The sequence below is a fragment of the Zonotrichia albicollis genome, chromosome 10 (genome assembly GCF_047830755.1).
Source record: "Zonotrichia albicollis isolate bZonAlb1 chromosome 10, bZonAlb1.hap1, whole genome shotgun sequence".
Lineage (NCBI taxonomy): Eukaryota > Metazoa > Chordata > Aves > Passeriformes > Passerellidae > Zonotrichia > Zonotrichia albicollis.
The window spans coordinates 35834780-35853604 of NC_133828.1; the positions used below are offsets into that span (position 1 = coordinate 35834780).

The 18825-nt window shown below is 42.5% G+C and overlaps 1 protein-coding gene across 8 annotated transcripts in view; it reads right to left on the reverse strand.

Annotated features, from left to right (window-relative positions):
• The window catches only part of SEMA5B (semaphorin 5B), a 264202-nt gene that overhangs the window by 98327 nt on the left and 147050 nt on the right, over positions 1-18825 (reverse strand). For all 8 annotated transcript variants that reach the window (XR_012582007.1, XM_074548796.1, XM_074548798.1 and 5 more), the window contains 2 exons: positions 18348-18447; positions 3598-3643 (listed from right to left, as the gene is read on the reverse strand). Coding sequence is in view for 7 of the 8 variants with exons in the window: in XM_074548796.1 (XP_074404897.1) it covers positions 3598-3643; positions 18348-18447 (146 nt within the window). In the remaining variant the exon portion in view is untranslated. The remainder of the gene's footprint in view (positions 1-3597; positions 3644-18347; positions 18448-18825) is intronic.

Sequence of the window (18825 nt, forward strand, 5' to 3'; positions counted from 1 at the left end):
TATTACACTTACCAGATGAGAGTCCAGAAGGACATCTTAGATCCATAAAGAAGGGAAAAAGAAAGGAAAAGAAGAGGAAGGAAAATGAAAATGAAAAGGAAAGGGAAAGAGGAAGGGGAAGGGGCAAAAGGACGCCCCAAACAAACAAGAACAATTGTTTGAGATGAGAGAAATGCACATGTAAATGTTCTCTTTTGATGCTTCAGATAATAACTTGACCCAGAGTATTTGCATGCCAATTAACCACATGTCTATCTCATTCTCCTTCAGATTTTAGAAAAATGTCAGAGGCATGTTTTCATCTAAGTGCAAAAAGATTGGAAGTCTTTGTATCTCAAAAAAGTTGCAAAAACAATTTCCTATTCAGTTTAATTGAGAACTAAGAATCCAGGTAAAATCACAGTGAGCAGGGGGTAGGCACTGTACTGTGATTTATGAAAGGCCAGCCAAATAGCCTGCTTTTAACACACACACCAGAATAGCATTCCTTGCTAAGAAATCCCAATCAGTACTATGAATTTTAAAAATTTTGCTTAAAGGCTTATGTTTTTAAAATGACTCTTCCACCTACTCTATTAATTACCAACTCCAGTATAAAACTGGCTTTTCTATGGCCTCACCATGAAAGCTGCAGATTAGGAGCTAGCCTTGTTTCAGATCCATCAATAATTAACCAGCATGCTCTCCAGGTGCACATCATTTAAAAGAAATGTTCTATTAAATGTCTAGTAACAAGAGTTTACAATACATATAAGACAATCTTTAAAGACAGACATGAAACAGATTTTGTTTAAAAGAGATGCTAAAAATTATGGTAAGAGTACCCATTTTTAAATGGTGCTTTTTGACTGCTGCAAGAATTTGAATGCTACATGCCAAAGTTTCCAATATTAACAGGTGCTTTTGGATACCCCACCTCAAGATGCTGATTTTCAGTAATTCTTTAACAAGGTGCTTCAATTTTGGCAAGTAAAAGAGGTAGACAAAATCACAAATTATCCCCAAAATACCTGAGCCATAACTTCCTTATGGATATAAAGAAGAAGAAGAAGATCAGCCAGAAATGCTTTTCACAAAAGTATTAACCACCACAGAAGTTCTCATGCAACTAAAACTCATTTGGTGAAAAGCTTCAAGGGCTCCAAATGAAATTTCTGGAATACATATCGGAAACAAAGAGAGGAAGAGGAAAAATCTCTGAAAAGCTGGGACATTTGGTTCTGTGGAGCAGGAAATGAGCTTGTTCTGTTTCAGTTTTTTCCTCCACTCCATCTTCTAGTTCTCATGTAAAAGATTAGTGCCTTGGAGAAACAATCTCAGCAGAACCAAAAGAAAATTCTAAATGAGGAGGAAACATCAACACGTGGTAGAGCAGATGAGAGATAAGAAAGAACGAGAATTGACCCCTTATTATAAAGGGCTGACACATCCCAAAATTGACCTCTCTCCTTTCACTCCCCTGAAATCAAAATCCTTCTATAGGGTAATGCTGTCTTTTTTACACAATGCTTAATCAACAACTTGCTAGTTAATAGTAAATTTTGTCTTTTAGTTTACTGCAATTCTAAGACAGTAACTTCCTATCTAAACCACGTGGCATGCCTCTTTCCCACAGGAACTGTGCAGCCTCAGGATACAGCACAAGAACACTTGGGAAAAAACAGCTTTATACTTCATCAAACCATGCTTAGAGGGGTACATTTCTCTCACTGCCAGGCTTTGTGCCACAGCCAGCATATCCTGATGTCTCTCTCCATAGACCACACTCCTCATGTTTCTGCCCTCACTTTGTGGAAGTACAAATGCAAGGAAGCAGATACCTGTCAGCACAAACCTGCACCGTGAGGCAGATTTAGCACCACTGGCAGGATGACAATGAGGTTTCATGAGCAGAAATAAATCAGAATACAATCTCGAGATGAAAAACTATCCCAGTTCAGGTCCAGAAAGATCCACACTGTATTTTATTTACACACAAAGAAGAGATACAACATGCAAACTGACACTGTGATTATTTCTTGAAGTGTACTCTCACCCCTATAGAACTAAATGCAAGTTCCTTGCATTTCTTGTCTCACTTTCAGATCTGACCTTTAAAATGATGCATGGTAGAGGGAAGGTGGTGCCTTTAAAAAGCATCATGAGCTTTATGGAGTCAAGCCAAGCAGCTACTTAGGCAACCATTAGGTTGGGAAACAATCACTTCCATCATTCCCAACACGTGTGTCAACATAATTCCATGCTCTCTTTGTCATGCAAAAAGTCTTGGCAAAGTAACCGGATACACCCAGAGAGCAGGAGCGGACTAAGCTCATTATGTTAACCGGAGATCCCACAGCAGCCTCCAGTGCCATAGAAGGAGACTTCCCATGTTTTGCAGCGTAGAAAAGGAAACTCACTGCACGGAAGAGGGCCAAGCCTGGCTTCAGAAGTGTGCGAGGGAGATTCACAATTGGGTTTTGTGGAAGGGGATCCCTGACAAGCAGCAGAGGCTGCGTCAGACAGTGTGATAACAGGCGTTGCAGAAGGTATGACACCTCTCATGACTACGAACTTCCCTCTCCTGTGTGCTCACTGGAAACCTTCCAGCCATGCTAATGCAGCTCTGCAAAAGGGAAGGCACTGCCAAATGGGAATAGCAGCTTCTCTAACTCTTTATTGTTGTCATTGGTAACTCTGTACTTTGTTTTCCTTTTAAAGAAAGATTCAATGCATTTTACAACCATTAAACATCTTTTCTTCTCTCCAGCTATACTTGTAACTCTTACTAACAGCAAAAGGCTTGTGCACATCAGAAAGGCTGGCAATGCTACTCTAATGGCTTCTTTGTGTGGTCAGGTACAGGAGCAAGGCCTCTCAGCCTGTCTGAAAAAATGCTGAATGCTTCTTTGGTGATCCAGCAACTATAGAAGATGGTAAATATACCAGAGCATAAGTGTTAATTTATTTAAAGATAAGCAGCTGGTGTTTTCATTAACAATTTTTGCTGCATCCTTCAATTCCAGATTCAATGCAGTGAGAGTAAAGTCCTAATAATGCTGGATATTTTCAAGTGCTTTCAAACTTCAGCTGCTCTTTCTTGGTAAAGGCAATGGTAACACATTTTTCAACCCCTTTTGCCTCTTGAATGCTTGCAAGTCCAATCATGGTTTTAGTAATGCATTTAGCAACACAGAGCTCCTCAACAATCCATGTTCACAAAGGCCTGCAAGGGCTAAAATGAAGATGGATGAGAAGAGTAAAACCTTCTCCAGCATGTTACTGACATCTCTAAAGAAAGCCAAGGATTTCTACTGATTGTTTTGTTTAAGCCTGTATCAGTCACACTACATGCTTTCTTCCTTAAGATGCCAAATTTTTGGCAGACGCCATTACCACCCAAATACTTGAGAATCAAAACCAGACAGCACCATCCAAGTGGGCAAGTGTAGCAGAACCCTTTCCCCAGCATCATCACTGGAGTGGGAACAAGCATTTGGTTCTGATGCACCACTTTGGGCAAATTTACACTATATAGGCTTCTGAAAATGTACATCAAATATTACAGAACTTTCATTAACAAGTCAAATAAAATAAGAGAATAAAAAGTGACCATACCTGAATAAGAGAAACGTTGTGTAGACTAAGTCTGAAGAGGTAGTTCCTGCATGAACAAGCAGAAAAATTACAAACTATTAGGCTACCAAGGAAGGAAGGGAAAATAATTAAAGCAAGTAAGAGTTTTTGGTCATTCATGTCTACAAACAAAAGGTTTTCCTGGACTCCTCTCCACAGAATACAAAAGCAGTTATATGCTTGTTCACTGACTTGTTTATCAGTATCTTAGTGAACCTGGTAACAAAGTTCTGAGCAGGTCCTAGCATTAAATATTCCAGAATCCATACTGAAGAACCACAGTGAAATCCCAGCCACAAAGGGCCATTTGCAAACTCTCAGCAGGCTTTAGTTGAGGTCCGTATGGGCTGCAGTCATGTTTTTCACTGAGTTCTGAGAAAACTGGGATTGGACAGAAGCCAGCTGGAGCAGAGCTGACTTCCTACTACGCTCCCCCAAGCCTGTTGTTGTGGGAATTCCCATTCAGGACTTCGTGGAAGAGAAGAGAGCAGATACTTCTCAGTGGAATCTCTCTGCACAGAAAATCAACAGGGAAATCAAGGCAGTGACTGCAGATATTCCCAATCCTCCTGTCATTGTCTCTTCACGGGCAAAGCAAGGGAATTTCTGACAGAAGTCACTGTAGCATGAGGTACCACATATCAGCTGAGCTCCTGTCACCCTTCTAAATGTTCATATTCCATCACAAATAGGAGGCAACACATATTTGCATAAACATCTACAGATAAGGCTTAGTTAACATGACTTATCTCACATTTTTGCTTGCTAAGACAATGGAGTCACCAGGAATCAGCTGATATATTAAGCCATACGGACTGGATTGTGTGCTTGAGGCTTTTGGCCACATCTAACTTCATATTTTTGCATACCATCTGTCACAAGGTCTAAAGAGCTGTAATCCTTTTCCAACACCACCACAATCTTCCAGAGAACACACATTTATGTCATACATGGTGAATTGAACCATACTTCTGGAAGTGGCTCTGTTTAAGTGGCAGAAAGTGCAGCTTTGATGATATAGGTTCATCTGCTCTAGAAATGCGAGTATACAGACATTCCCCCACCTAGTGAAAATGCAAGTTCCAGTCCTAGGCCAGCTACCAGAGAGGAAAGATCCTATAGTGAAGAAACGGTCCTAAGGACTCTTCTGAAGGGCCTTCTGTAGGGTCAGTACAGCAGCACAGCCTGACCAGGCAAAAAAAGTAATTCAAACTTCTCTAGTGAGAGATTCATATTTGGGTCACCATGACTGCAACAGGCTTGGGCAATTTTTCCTTCTCCTGTTATGTATCACTTGTGTACCATCTAAGCCATAAGCATGGAATTGTACTTGTCTCAGTTCTATAAATAAATCAAGATCTCTCAAACGCTGCTGACTGTTAATAAAGAAGGATGGGGACAAGGATGATGGGGAACTTGGGATGTTGAACTCCTGATACCAAATCTTCAGCTGATATAGCTCTGACTTGCTGTTGACTTGCACCATTGTATTCTGCACTGGAACTTGTTACTCAGAGAGGAATGAGACCCAATAGCAGTGTCTGAAGAAAATGTATCAGTGATTATTATACCTGCTGTAAGTACACAGAGAAGTATACAGACACAGAGGAAATCTCCATCCTTTCTCCTAGTTCTGTCACTGAAGATCCAGCAGTTCTTTTGTACAGTCTGAAACCCTATTCTGTCTCAAAGGGCTGCATTTTCCCCCCAAAAATTGTTAACTCTTTAGCACCAGACTTAAATAAAGGTGTATGCAGCAGACCAGAAGCAGTACAGCTACACACAGCTAAAATTTCAAAATGAAGCTAAATTCTCATCCAGTGACAGATCTGACCACTCCCTTGGAACACCACGTAACTACTCACACCAAAATATTAATGCAACTCTAGGACATGAGATATCACGGAATAAGCCTTCTGCTGGGAAAGGCCTCCAATCTTACAATGCCCTCAGGAAAAAAGTTCTCATAACTAGGGACTTGAAGTTTCTCTCCTGTTGTTAAGCATGCTATTTAAATGCATTGATTTTGGAAGTCTTATAATGCAGATTTCAGCTCCTTGTTCTAGGCTTGCAAAAAGCTGGACAGTTTGACTAGGTAATAAGTTTTAATATTAGGAGTTTTTTTTCTTCCCTGAAAGCACTGCAGAGCAAATTCAACCAAAATATCTTTAATGAAAGAGACATATCCAAAGGACACAATTTTCATTCCACTCAGCCAAAGCAGATGCAGACAGGGATAGTGTCCATTTCAATAAAGCCAGTCTGTTCTCTCAGTGACTGCTGTGTAGCACCTGGGCAAAGCCACTCGGGTGGCTGAGACCTGAACCAGGCAGGAACATAATAATGCTAATGTGAAGAGCACAATGATATTCCAAAAGCTTTATACTAACCTTAGCTCTCTAAGCCTGACCTTGGGGCTTTCTTACAGGAAGGAGGGCTTCCCCATGTTTTTTATCAGCTTGCCTCACCTGGTGTCTGTACAGGCACTGACAGTTTCTCTTTGTTTGTTTGATCCTTCTCACATCTTACAGCAGCAATACAAACACCTGTAGGCAAACCAGGCTATCAGACACCTCCTGACTCCAGCTGACCTGCCCAGCTAGAACTGACTAATCCATAATTAATAACATGCTCTTTTAACCATACTTGTTCTGTAAAGCTGTACCAGGAGAAAAATGCCAAAGGAAAACATCTGCTGAATCAGACAGTGCCATTTTTATGAATTGCATTTTAACTGCAATTTCAGTCCAAGAATGAGCAAGATCTCTGAATGACAGGCATGGTTTAGTGTAGCTAGAATTGCCCCATTTGTGTCCTTCTTTTCTGCTTGTGTTTGAAGTTATGTCTGTTTAATACCTTGCTGAACTATAATTTAGAGCAGCTGAAGGAGTATGATTAAGAAGTATATAAGAACACTGAGATCTCCGCATGAATGCATGAGGTACCTTCCTGGTCTTTTTTTTTTCTGTCTTTTTTTTCCCCTCCCTTCTTCTCTTGTAAGTGAATGCTGGTTAATTCCTTTCTCTCCTAAACTGAACCCCCTGGACTAGGCCAGAAGAGCAATGGCCTGGATATTCCAATATCCTCCTGCTTCTGTATGAAAAGCTGGTGCCTAAATTTGGAGGGACAGGACAGCCTTCTTAATTGCTGTCCTAAAAGGTCACACAACTTCACAGTATTAAACCCAGATTTTGCTTTACCCCAGATTTGGCTGCATTTCAGCCATCTCCAGAGCAAATGCCAACACTCTTGAGTACTCTGCTACAAATGACATTATGCCTCAAACTACTAATTATTATTACTACTAACCTTATTTTTCATAAACATCAGTGCCTTTCTGAAAATGCCCATGTTAAACAGTAATGCCCTGAAGTTTCAGGCAAGGATGAGGTTTTGTTGCTCTAAGGACACAGAGTGGGTTGATGATGGATCCTCTGGAGACTGATTCCCAGCCAGTGCCTGTTCAAACAAACTGAGGGCAGATCCTCTCTGTCACCTCTGACTGCAGTGGGTTGCTATTCCCCAGCTCAGATATACAAAGTTAGCTTCTGTGAAGTCTGTCCTGCTCTATTAAACCTAGGCTTAAAGAATTTGCCATCTGGATATATAGAGAAGAGAGAAAAAGATGCACCACTCTCATTTAAATTCAAAGCATAGATTGAGCAATTTAGCCAACATCACAGAACATATCTGCATCACAACCAGGAGAAGATCTCCTGGACCATTAGTTTATGCCTAGTTAGGAGAATAACTTGCACCCAAAGTTGGGGCACAGCATGTAAACCTGTGCTGAAGTGTCATTTACACTATTGAGTAGAGGTTGAATTACTTTCTTAACTGAGAGCTCTATCCTGTGTGCAGATGAACAGAGTCAAGCTGCAGCAGAAATCCTTTAAATGAAAGTATTTGTTAATTGGTTTAGTAATTTGTATTTGGCTGCTTGTAAAATGATTAAGTGCTCACTGTGCCTGGTACCACAAAACACACATACCAGAGCAGCAAGAGAGCAGCTGAGATGTGATTCAGGAAAGGGTGTGGAAGAATATAGCCATGTAAATCTGTTTGCCATGACAGTTCCAAGTCAAATCTGCTTCTTAAGTATTTATTTCATGTAGCCAATAGCACCTTGGGTGAACTTTGTAACACGGTGCCCATGCACTTGTTCACACATTGCCTGGCCTTGAAACAACTTACTTTGAAGGCAGAGCACTTTGGCTGTGATGCCACTGAGCAATAGAGATACAAGACAAATTTAAGCCTTTCTATTGGGAAGCCACATAATAAAAGTGCCTGAACAACAACAGAGACCCTTCCTCTTAGAGCTCTGAAACCACAAGCATTGCAGCATGCTTCAGTCACTCATTCAGGCCTCCTCCTCTGTGCCTCTTTTCAGGCACCACATCTGTCAGCACTGTACTGGCTGATTAAAAGGTGCTTCTCCTAATTAAGAGAGAGAGCAGCTTTTCAGTTCTGCAGTTGATGGACTGATCATTCATAAATAAAAGGCTATCCTAGCTTCAGATGTTTTTTGCTATTTAAATGAGTGAGGCTTGTTTCACATTTTCTAACTCCTCACACACCAAGTAGGTAAGAAAACCTCTCTATATTTCAGAATAACCCCTGCTATCAAATTTGGAGCCATGACAGCCCACATGCTGACCACGACCAGAACCTCTGAGGACTTGGACATGCACACAGAAACCAACAATATGCTGCCTTAACTCAGTCTCTATCACTACCTTACATCTGCTCATTTGTTGCTGCTTCCCTCCACCTTATAGTAGGTGTGAGAAGTTCCCCCCTTTTTCCTTACAGGGTAGGCTGTCTTAAGCTCCTTCTCTTTCTAGGCAATTACTCTGCAAGTAGAAACAAAGCCAACAGAAGCTGATAATAATGTTTGATCATGCATGAAAAACACACGTTGAGAGAATGTTGTGGTTTGACCCCAGCCATGCAACCACTCACTCACTCCCACCCTCCTCAGTGGGACTGGGAGGAGAATTGGGAAAAGGTAAAACCCACAGGCTGAGATAAGAACTATTTAATAATTGAAACAAAGTCAATTGTTGTTGTTGTTGTTGTTACAATAAGAATGAGAAAGAGGAATAAAGCCCAAGAAACACAGGTGCTGCACAATAAAATTGTTCACTCCATCCTGCCCAATGCCCAGCCCATCCCCCAACACCAACTGGCCTCTTTTGGCCAACTGCCCCAGTTAATGCAATGTTGTTCCAGGGTATGGGATATCCTTCTGGCTAGTCCAGGCCAGCTATCCTGGCCACCCTCCTGGCTTCTTGTGCATCTGCTCCCTGGCAGAGCATGGGAAACTGGAAAGTCATTGACTTAGGATAAGCACTGCTTAGCAAAAACTAAAACATCAGTGTCTTACCAACATTATTCTTATACTGAATCCAAACCACAGCCCTGTACCAGCTATGGAGAAGAAAATTAAATCTATTCCAGCCAAAACCAGGACAGGGAAAGTTGAAAAGAACTGAGTGAAGAGTTACTGTCCCTTTTGGGGACTAATATTGCACTGCTCCCGTCATGAAACACAGCCTGGGTGAGGAACTGGAGCCTCAGATAGGCTCATGGTGCTCTGGGAAGAGGTTTCTTGTGAAAATAAAATAAAATAAAATAAAATAAAATAAAATAGACTATTTCAGTAGAGAAATGCTTCCTAATGCTCAGTCAGCACCTTCACTGTCACACTTTTGAACCATCCCAGTGCATCCTATCACTGGATGCCAGGAAGAAGAGATCTGCATTTCCCTCTCCCTTCCCCTGCTCGGGGTGGGATTGTGCTGCAGTTAGGGTCCAGGTCTGCAAGAGGGTCTCACAACTGTCACAGAGTAGATAATAAGAAAAACAATTAACAGAACTTTGGTCCTTTGGGTGATATGAAACAAGACACAGAATTATGCATATGACAATTAATGCTCCCTTCTGGCACTCCTGGAAGCCACGTGCTGGGGCTGAGCCTCGGGCTAGGAGCCAGCAACTCCTATCAGCTCTTCCTATCCTTGCTCCTGGAGGCCTTAGATATACTTTGTACTTCCACACTACATGGCAAACACAGCTTAGTCATGCCTCACGGCTCCCAAGGAGCTGGTTAGTCTCATTGCCCCCCTTACACTAATGGAGAAAATGAGCCAGAGAAAGGTTAAATGACCTTCTCCAAAGCACACAGCAAGGCAGTGATGGAATTGAGATCAGACCCCAGGGCTCCTGGCTACCAAATCTCATGCTAGATTAACGCACAGTGCCTGCATGCAGGTCCAGCTGTGGCTGAACTTTTCAGATGGTTATCCACATTTCGGAGCTAGCCAACCATACCAAGAAACCCAGCTCCTGAAGGATGATTCTGGCCTTTGCTTTCAGAAGGAGTTAATTACATGCCTGGTCCAGAGTGTGATGTGACAATCTGTTTGCAAATGTTACCCCAGTGGTTCATTTGAAGCTCCTGGCAAACACTTGCTGGAGAAAAGTGGAGGACCAGCAGCTACCCTACAAGCTGGATCCTTATTCACCAGTAATTTTGTTTCTATTGAAGAAAAACTTGACCAATACATCATTCTTCCTCAAAAATCAATAGATGTACAACAGAGAACCATACTAAATGGCAGACAGTAATATGATGCAGTTGCTGTATGAAGCATTGCTTTTCCCAATGCAACTTTTCTCGGTTATAAATTCAACTGGAGCTAGAGAAACAACCTCTTAGAAGAGGATCCTTATGCAGGCAGCATATCATTTGTATTAAACAGCTTCCAAATCAAGCCAGGGGCTCAGCTACTATCTCTGTGTGGCACTGAAGCCCAGTTAGTACTTCTCTGTGGAAACAGGGATGAAATTCCTCTAGATTGCATTCAGTGGAAAACTACCATCAGCTTTAATGGCACAGGGCACATGGCACAGCTATGCTCCTCTAGATGCTGCATATTCAGGGCCAACTCTAGGAAGAGTCAAAAGAGGCAGACACAGCTGCAGAGCAGGCAGGACAACAACAAAGCTGAGGCACACTTGGGCTATGCCAATATGCAGAAATCTAGATAGATGGATGCTACTGGGGAAGGGAGAAGCAGAAAGAGGATTGGATTTTGGATTTACAGCCTTGTCCCCTCTTCCATCAGCTTGCAAAGGGAACAGCAAGTTGTCTCTGGCCCTTCTCTTTCCCCAGGGCAGGAAAGACAAAGCCTCACTGCAAAATTATTCCACATCTTTGGTCTTTGCTCTGCTCCTGAGACACTTTAAAGAATGGGGATTAGGATTTTCTTTTTGTAATATTGTTTGAATATATTTATCAAATGAGGGCAAATTTCCTTTTTTTGTTTTGTTTTGCCATATTTTCTTCCCTCTTTTTCACTAGATGAGTTTCTTTAAAACCTCAGAGAACTGAGACAAATTTTCAAAGCGCATGTGTGGGTCTGTTCTTATTTTTCTGGAAGAGCGACTCCATCTCTCAGACCATCACATATTATCCCACATGCCACCTCAAGTCTTTTTTGACATGTGGCTGACAGCTCCCCTCTTCCTCTCTCATCCAGCTGCAGTCAGAGAGCACTTACAGCACCTTTATATGGTCCCAAGACACACAGAGACCTTTGCTCTCCTATTTGCCCATCATTTCAGTAAGTCACAACATAAAATTCCTCTTATTCTGATGCACTGATTGTTGTTCAAATGTCCCCTGGCAGCCTCCCCACCTGGCTACTGAGGCTGATAAACATCCTCAGTTCTCTGGATGTATTCAACATGACTTGTATGTAAATACTGATGGACTTGGCTGGTGAGATTAAGTTATTGCCCAACAGTCCCTACTCTTTGCTGGGTTTTTATACCCCTGCAATGGCACAGAACAGTAGGCTTAGCACCTAAACATCTGGATGTAAAGTGGTATGCAAACCACTGTGGTGAGCCATGCCATATAAAACTGACACATCTGTACCTTAACCAGAGCAAGAGAAAGTATTCTCAGCAATGCAGAGGAAAATTGCTCTGCAGCCCCATTCTGTGATGCTGTAGAACACATTATGTCCAAGTCTCCAAGGCTTTTGCCAAAGAATCCTGACCTTGTGTTTGCACCCATCCCACTCTCAGAAATGCAATCTTCAAACTTAATTATTCTCAGTGCATTACTAAAGCAAGTGAGCCTCTCATGGGTGGCTGCTTTCATGATAGGGTATCACCAATTTTCATTTTATCTGGAATATGAGATATTTTTCTAGTGAGGCCTGCAATTTGCTGTGTAAAGATGCTTCCTATCAGTCTGTGCTGCACGAAGTGCCTTTCACACAGCACTGGCTGTGCAGGCACTGGCTGTGAAAGTGCTCAGCCCCACAGCACTGCTGAGGTCCCTTGCAGAGAGGTGGGTGGTGCTGCCTTGCAGGCAATTTGAAGGAGCAGCTGTTTTCCCTGCTGACAGAGATGACAGACCAGAGACTGCCACTGCCTCATCCTCTTCTCCATGTACGATATTAATGTGCAAAACTGCCCCTTTGCCCTCCTACAGCTGCAGCTTCTTCTGCACAGTCATCCTTTCCAACAATCTGACAGTGTTGCAGTATAGCATTTCATTTGATTTATTTACTATGAGCTAACTAAAATTCATGTTCTTTGCTTGAAAAAATGCACAAATTTTAACTAAGAAAAGGCCAAAAGCCACTTTGAACAAAATTTGGACCAGGCTTTAAACCTCCCAGAATCCCATAATTACAAAAACTGTCCTTCATCCTTTCCACACCTTTTCCCTCCTCTCCAAGGGATATAAGTCAGGAACAGCATAGATTTAGGGTATGCCAAATTTACACCGGTTGCAGACCAGCAGAGGAAAGCAAACCCTATAGGTAAAAAAAGGACACCCCAGTGAGGCTTCACCCTCCACAATTTATACAAGGGCTGAGCTGACCTCACCTGGCAGAGTATCAGAGAGGAAAATCTCCCTTTGAACTATCTCAGGCTCAGCCAAGGAGGTTAAAACCTGCACTTTAAATCACACTTTTGTTCCCTTTGTAAAGAAACTGTGCACCCCAATTATGGATTTAACTAGCTGCAGTGTCTAATGACAGCTTTCTCACCTTCACCACATTCTTTACATCACAGGTCAAGCAATGCCTTAAAATACAACACGTGGTCCTTTGAAGGTTTCTGTTAATTTCAGAGACTGATTTGGGGATTTTTTTCCTTCACATCACCATGTTATCTGCCCCTCTCCAGTCTATGATACAAGGATGCAACTTTAATTAGAGCATTCTTTTGTCTGATAGGAAAAATCACAGTGAGAAGGAAGGTATTTGTTTCTCTCCATTTCTGTGTACTAGCGCTTTCAGCTGCCCACCTATGATCAGGATGTAATCAAAAAAATTATCATGCTCTTTGCTTGCTCATGTCCTCATTAATACCTCCACTGGCAAGGTAATTTCTCAGCCCAATGTGACTTAGCAGGGGGTAAAGCTGGCGTGAGACTGTGCAAAAATAGCCCAAAGCCACCAGAAATTGTTCAGTCCATTTGTTTCAGAAAAGTACTGAGAAAAATCCTGTAGTCAGATGCTAACAGGGACCAATGGCACACCATTCCTGGCTGTTTCAGGGCAGGCCTGTGGACTGCATAGCTGTTGGCTGTGCCCAATGCTGACTTGTGTGCATGTGAGTCTCTCTGTGCTATAAGAGACTTGACTTTTCTGGCCATGCTGAAGTCACACTTTCCCAGTGTTAGTGCATGGGACTCACAGGCTTTCATGAACACTTTGCATCTTTGGAGAAGCAAGGCTAAGAACAAGTGATTAAAATAACCAATACAAGAGTAAGGGGTCCAAATTACACCTTTGCCATGGATCTTCTGAGCCCAGAGAAGAACTTTGGCTCTGTCCACATTAGTCAAGTGCAGACTGAGGTTGTGCAGACCTTGACTGGTATCTTCAGAAAGTGCAGTCTCACTGCAGGAGTAGCTGTGTTAGGTGCAGTACTGCACTGCTTTTCAGATATGCTTCATATTCTTGTGCCACAATATCACAGCATTTTCACAGGGCAAGGTGGCTCTTAATCCCTCTTGGCCTTGGATTCCCATCCACAGTGTGAAAATATTAGTGCTTTCTTGCCTCACTGAAGCCCTGTGAGAAGAAATGTTGGTGAGGGATCCTGATCATTTAGCAATAGTAAGTATTGCTGACAGATTTTATACTCTGTGGATCTGTGGAACTACTCTGACCCAACTGCTGCCACTGAACTTCCTGGTTTGCAAAATATTTTTTGCCTAGACATTATCTGTGGAGACTTAACAGTTTAGTGGCAGCCCAGACGTGGACAGGATTGAATGTGCCCAAGGGTAAGAGTGATATTTTCTGACAAGCACAGGTTTTGAGCATTTTACTGCAGTGCTCTGGAGCATTCTGCCAAACAGGCAGGAAAGTGCCTGTGTTCGGCCACAAATCTGCATGTAACCTGGTTCCTGACAGAATAATCAATCATACACCAGAGACTTTCAGTAAACTCAGGGTGCCAAACCTGCTGGCTAAGGGTCCTAGAATATATTTACAATTTGCCATCTTTCTGCAAGCTGCAACTTGAAGGAACTCTTTTGGGACATCAGTCATTCTACACAGCCTTCAGCTCCTAAGCCTACATGATCCAGACCTTTTTTAATGCTTTTATATAGCCAGAAGCATAATAGTCAGAAAAGGGTGTGCCCTAAAACAACACTTGAAATTTCACACAGCACCTTCCCTGCTCCCCAAACCAACCATATTGATGCTCCATCCCTGGAAGTGTTCAAGGCCAGCTTTAGTGGGGCCCTGAGAAACCTGATCTAGTGGGTGTCATATTTGTCCATGGTGGGAAGGCTGGAATTAAATGATCTTTAAGGTCCCTACTAACCCAGGCCTTTCTATGACTCTGTGATATCTCCTCCCTTGCACCTATCTACTCTGCAGTATCAGGCACATTCAGATCAGCTCTAAATCAAGTATGAAAATCACCCCTGTCAGCATCAAGGCTTGCATCACCTGCAGCCAAGCAGTTTTACATTTATTGCTGAGAAGTCTGGCAGTCCATAATGATGTGCACTTTACTTGCCAGTTCTGAGTCCCTGATGCAGCTTTTGCTCCCTCCTGTCTACCTCTGGGCTCTTGTTGGTAACAGCCAGTTGTGACAAGGGCTCCTGGGCTGCACTTCCCTGTGTGACAGCCACAGGGGATGATCCTTTCCCATCTCCTCTTGGAGCTGACAGCCCTCTTGGCAGGCAGAACAGTGAGGGCTTCTGGCCATGATGTTTTCTGGCTGGTTTCCCTCAGTAATACCTCCTCCACTCACTGTGAATGGCTGACCCTTGTAGCCCTGCCTCTCGCATCAGCTGCCTCACCAGGCTATGGCCCTGAGCTCACACCCCTGTAGTTTCCTTCTGGGAAAAGTCAAATATTTCCCTTAGGACTTCCCAGCCACCCTCTGTACAGTCATTTGTTTGGGTGCCATCCTCCTGTTGTCCAAGCTGTTTCCCTTCAGCTTGCTGTTGTGCCAGATTGTCACACAGTGTCTCAACCACCCTCCTTCACACCTTTTATGTTGTCCTCACCAGGGAGCTCCTGTGAAGTATGATTTTTGGCCTGCTTCCAAGCAGGGTCTTTCACTTTACTGGCTTCTGTCTGTGCCCAGCCAGCAATGAGACAGTCTTGAGGAGTAAGGCTCCTTGAGGAGGTGGAATGTCACACATTTACCATGTCCCTCCTTCACAAAACTCTCACTCCCTGGGGCCTGGGCACCCTGCCTACAGCACAGGTGACACAGCAGAACACAGCTTCTCCAACAGACAGGTGAAATCACTGTGACTGTATTTAAATTTTTTTTCTCACTAATAATGAGGTCTAGATTATAGTTTTCCCTCCCATTAAAGTAAGCTCAAATGGCGATCACTTGTGCTCAAGAGCTGAAAAAAGGCAGCAAATATTTCAAAACAATCACTCATTCACAGAAGAAAAACAGTACATTAAAAAACAAATGCTATACCCAAAACAAAAACAAAACATGTGAACTGTGAGTCAAAATGAAGGTTATGAATTTTTGAAATGTTTTTATACTTAATGAAATGTGACTCATAATATGGGGAGTGTAGATTTACAATGTTCTAAACTATTCATATCCTTTCTCTCAAGCGTTTGGATTTTACAAATGATGTGACAAGTAAATACGTTGCTTAGAAACCATGGTGGGCTTTTGAAACTAATTCTTTTGTTTCTGGGTTTTTAACTTGGCAGGTGTTTGGTGCAGTGGAGTTATCAAACTCCTCTGGTTTACTCTCAGACAGCACCAGTCATTTAAGGAGGGCTCTTAGATAAGGATAAAGCTTAAAAATCCAAGTCTCATGTTATTCTAGCTCCCTGTCTGCATGGCATGCCCTGAATACCTCTTACAGTTTCAGTCACGCTGTGTCCAATTCCTGAAACCAAAAACTCTTGTGAACCCCTGGGTTTTCTAGGAAGTATTTTCTATGAAGCTTTGAAACACAGGACAAACTAAGCCAAAGAGATGCTGTGGTGAGGTCATACTGCTTTTAAATAGAGACAGACAGAAGCAGTCTGAAATAATTTATAACTCTATCATCTAAGAGAATGTTAACCAGGAAATTGAGAATTAGGAGTACTTATAAACGCCACCCTGATCCCAAACTCCTTCCACAACCCCAGAATAGCTGGCATTACTACTAATATGATCTACAGCAGCACATTTAAACATGGTTAACATTTAAATTTAGGTTTCATAAATTACACCCTGCAAAGATGGATAGAGACAGCTCCTATCTCTTTGAGGTATTGTTTCATTTGCAAATTCAAGCAGATGGTGCACGAGCAACTAATGACTCAAAAAATCACCCCTAAAAATAGTCCAGAACAAGGTGTGGATTTATCAGGGAAGGAGGGAACAGAAAAGACTTTACTTCCCCTTCCCATTTCTCAGGCACAGCTTCAGCAGGAGCTCAGTGCGCCCAGAGCCATACAGCAGCAAGGACCCCATCCACACCCCATTTTCAAGAATCTCTCCCTGTCACCTTCCACAGGGTGGAGTTCAGATGAGGAAATGGGTTCAGCTCTCCCCACTTTCTCCACACCAAGCATGTGTATCCACCAAAACAAACCACCCTGGGAAACAGCATCTTCATTAAATGTACCCTGCACTGCTCAGCACAGCCGTGCGGTACCACTGAAACTTTCAGAGTCCCAGTCAGGTGGGTAGTGCTTCATGAAAACTGACTTTTCCAAGCAAATTCTATAAATACTTGTCACTGCTTCCTCATGAGGCCATACCCTGCAATATAACGTACCTCCAGCAGGAAGCCAGCTTTGCTGTCACTCCCCTGTTTGTGATGATGTTGTACTCCTGTCTAACCAGGCTCGTACAGACTCTCTGGGAGGCAGGGAGTCCCTCCAGGACGTGCTGTGGGGTTTGGGGAGGGGTGAGGGACTGCGTGGGGGAAACCTGCCGTGCAGCCCAATTATGTAAACCACAGATTCCTCAGAGCACCGTGCCTGAGCAATGCCTGGCAGAATGCACTGTTCACAGCCATCCCCAAAGCAATGCTGTTCTGAAGTAATAAATATTAATAATTTCTGGTTAAAGATCCCAGCACAAGTAAGCCTCAGCTTGAAAAGTAAAATGTTACTCTATGAAAAGTAGGAGGGCCTCTGGCAATTTGAACAGCTACAGGAAGGTAAATGTTATTATTTACTGCACATATACAGGCAGAAAATGTGTATTAAATCACACTTCACTTGTTTCTGTGAAGCATAAAACTCTCCTTCTCTACATATCTTGTTGTTTTCTCTTGCTCATACTATGAGTTCTTCCACCTCTGTTCCTCGTGTCCCTGTCCTCTACTGCTGAATACACTGGGAAGAAAGCACTCTCCCTCCATTTTTGTTAAGAGCAGAGACTGATACCACAATGTTCTAAGTGTTATACTTTAACTGATCTGTTAGCCCATGCTTAGCATCTTTTTGTTTTTTGGCTTGTCTTTTCTGTTTATTATGCAATAAAAAATAGTTGCTGTTGGGACTTGTGACTGAACCACCTCTGACATATATTATTTCGCTGAAGCATAGCTCTTTTCTCCATTACAAATGCAGCTCTAAATTTGTAAGACCTTGCCTGTGCTTATGTGTTTCCCCTCTCCTCTTGTGACATCCTAAATAAAAATAATATTTAAAAATAAAGGAAAATATATGATAATTATATACAACGGGCTAGAAGAAAGAGTTGCACCAGAACACACTGGGTGAGGATCTCACTACATCAGCCAGGTGAAGCTACCAGATTCTGAAGTGGATTCTAAGAGAGAAGAAAGCAACCATTTACCTTGGCTCTATCACTTACTCAAAGGTGTGTAGATGAACCTGGTTCTGAGTGAAAGTCTTGCCATGTCAAATAAACCATAAAGTCAAATTCTGTGCTGGCAGGGGGAAGATGCAGAATGATTTACTGTAGCTCTTCTAACATTCACAATACTGAGTGAGATGCCAGCATTCTGCTTCATTAACTAGTCATTTTGATAGCATCTTTTTTTTCTTTTTAATTGTAGTAATTTTCTCTTCTTTGCAATTATACTGGATGCCTAAATCCCTCTACATAAATTGTAGCCTTCTTTTTGAGGGGGAAACTGGCCACATAAGCTGGATACACACTCTCCTCTGAAGCCAGAACCTGAAGGGAAGGAGCTTGAGCTAGACTCATCAAAATATTATCTTTACCTTGCTCCCACAATGAGCTGGTTCCTGTTGGCATCCAGGGCAAGCTGAGAAAAGTCATGCACACCTGGATAGGTGAAATTCGACACCCAGGGCTTCAGATCTGCAATGGAAAAGAGAAAGCAGAAAACAGTAAAGCTGCTCCAGAAGCAGTGAATTCACCCAGACATCCACTAATGGATTTCCTACTGAGTTATCTGTCAGGGGAAGGCTAATTAATAACCTCTTTAAAGGGTTTCTATTTATTCTGATTTTCGGCAGAACGTGCAAAAAACCCACACATAAACACAAGGCCGTCTCAGCAGTTATTTTCACATCCACAATGGAGTGTCAGTATTGGTTTCAGAGACAACAGCAGCTCAATTTTACTAAGTCAAAACTGAGGAAACATCTTCAGTGTCAGGATTAAGTGATATAAAGGGATGAGGCTGCCTGCCATAACACTTCTCCAACCTTGCCTTCTGTGCTAATCAAAGGGAAA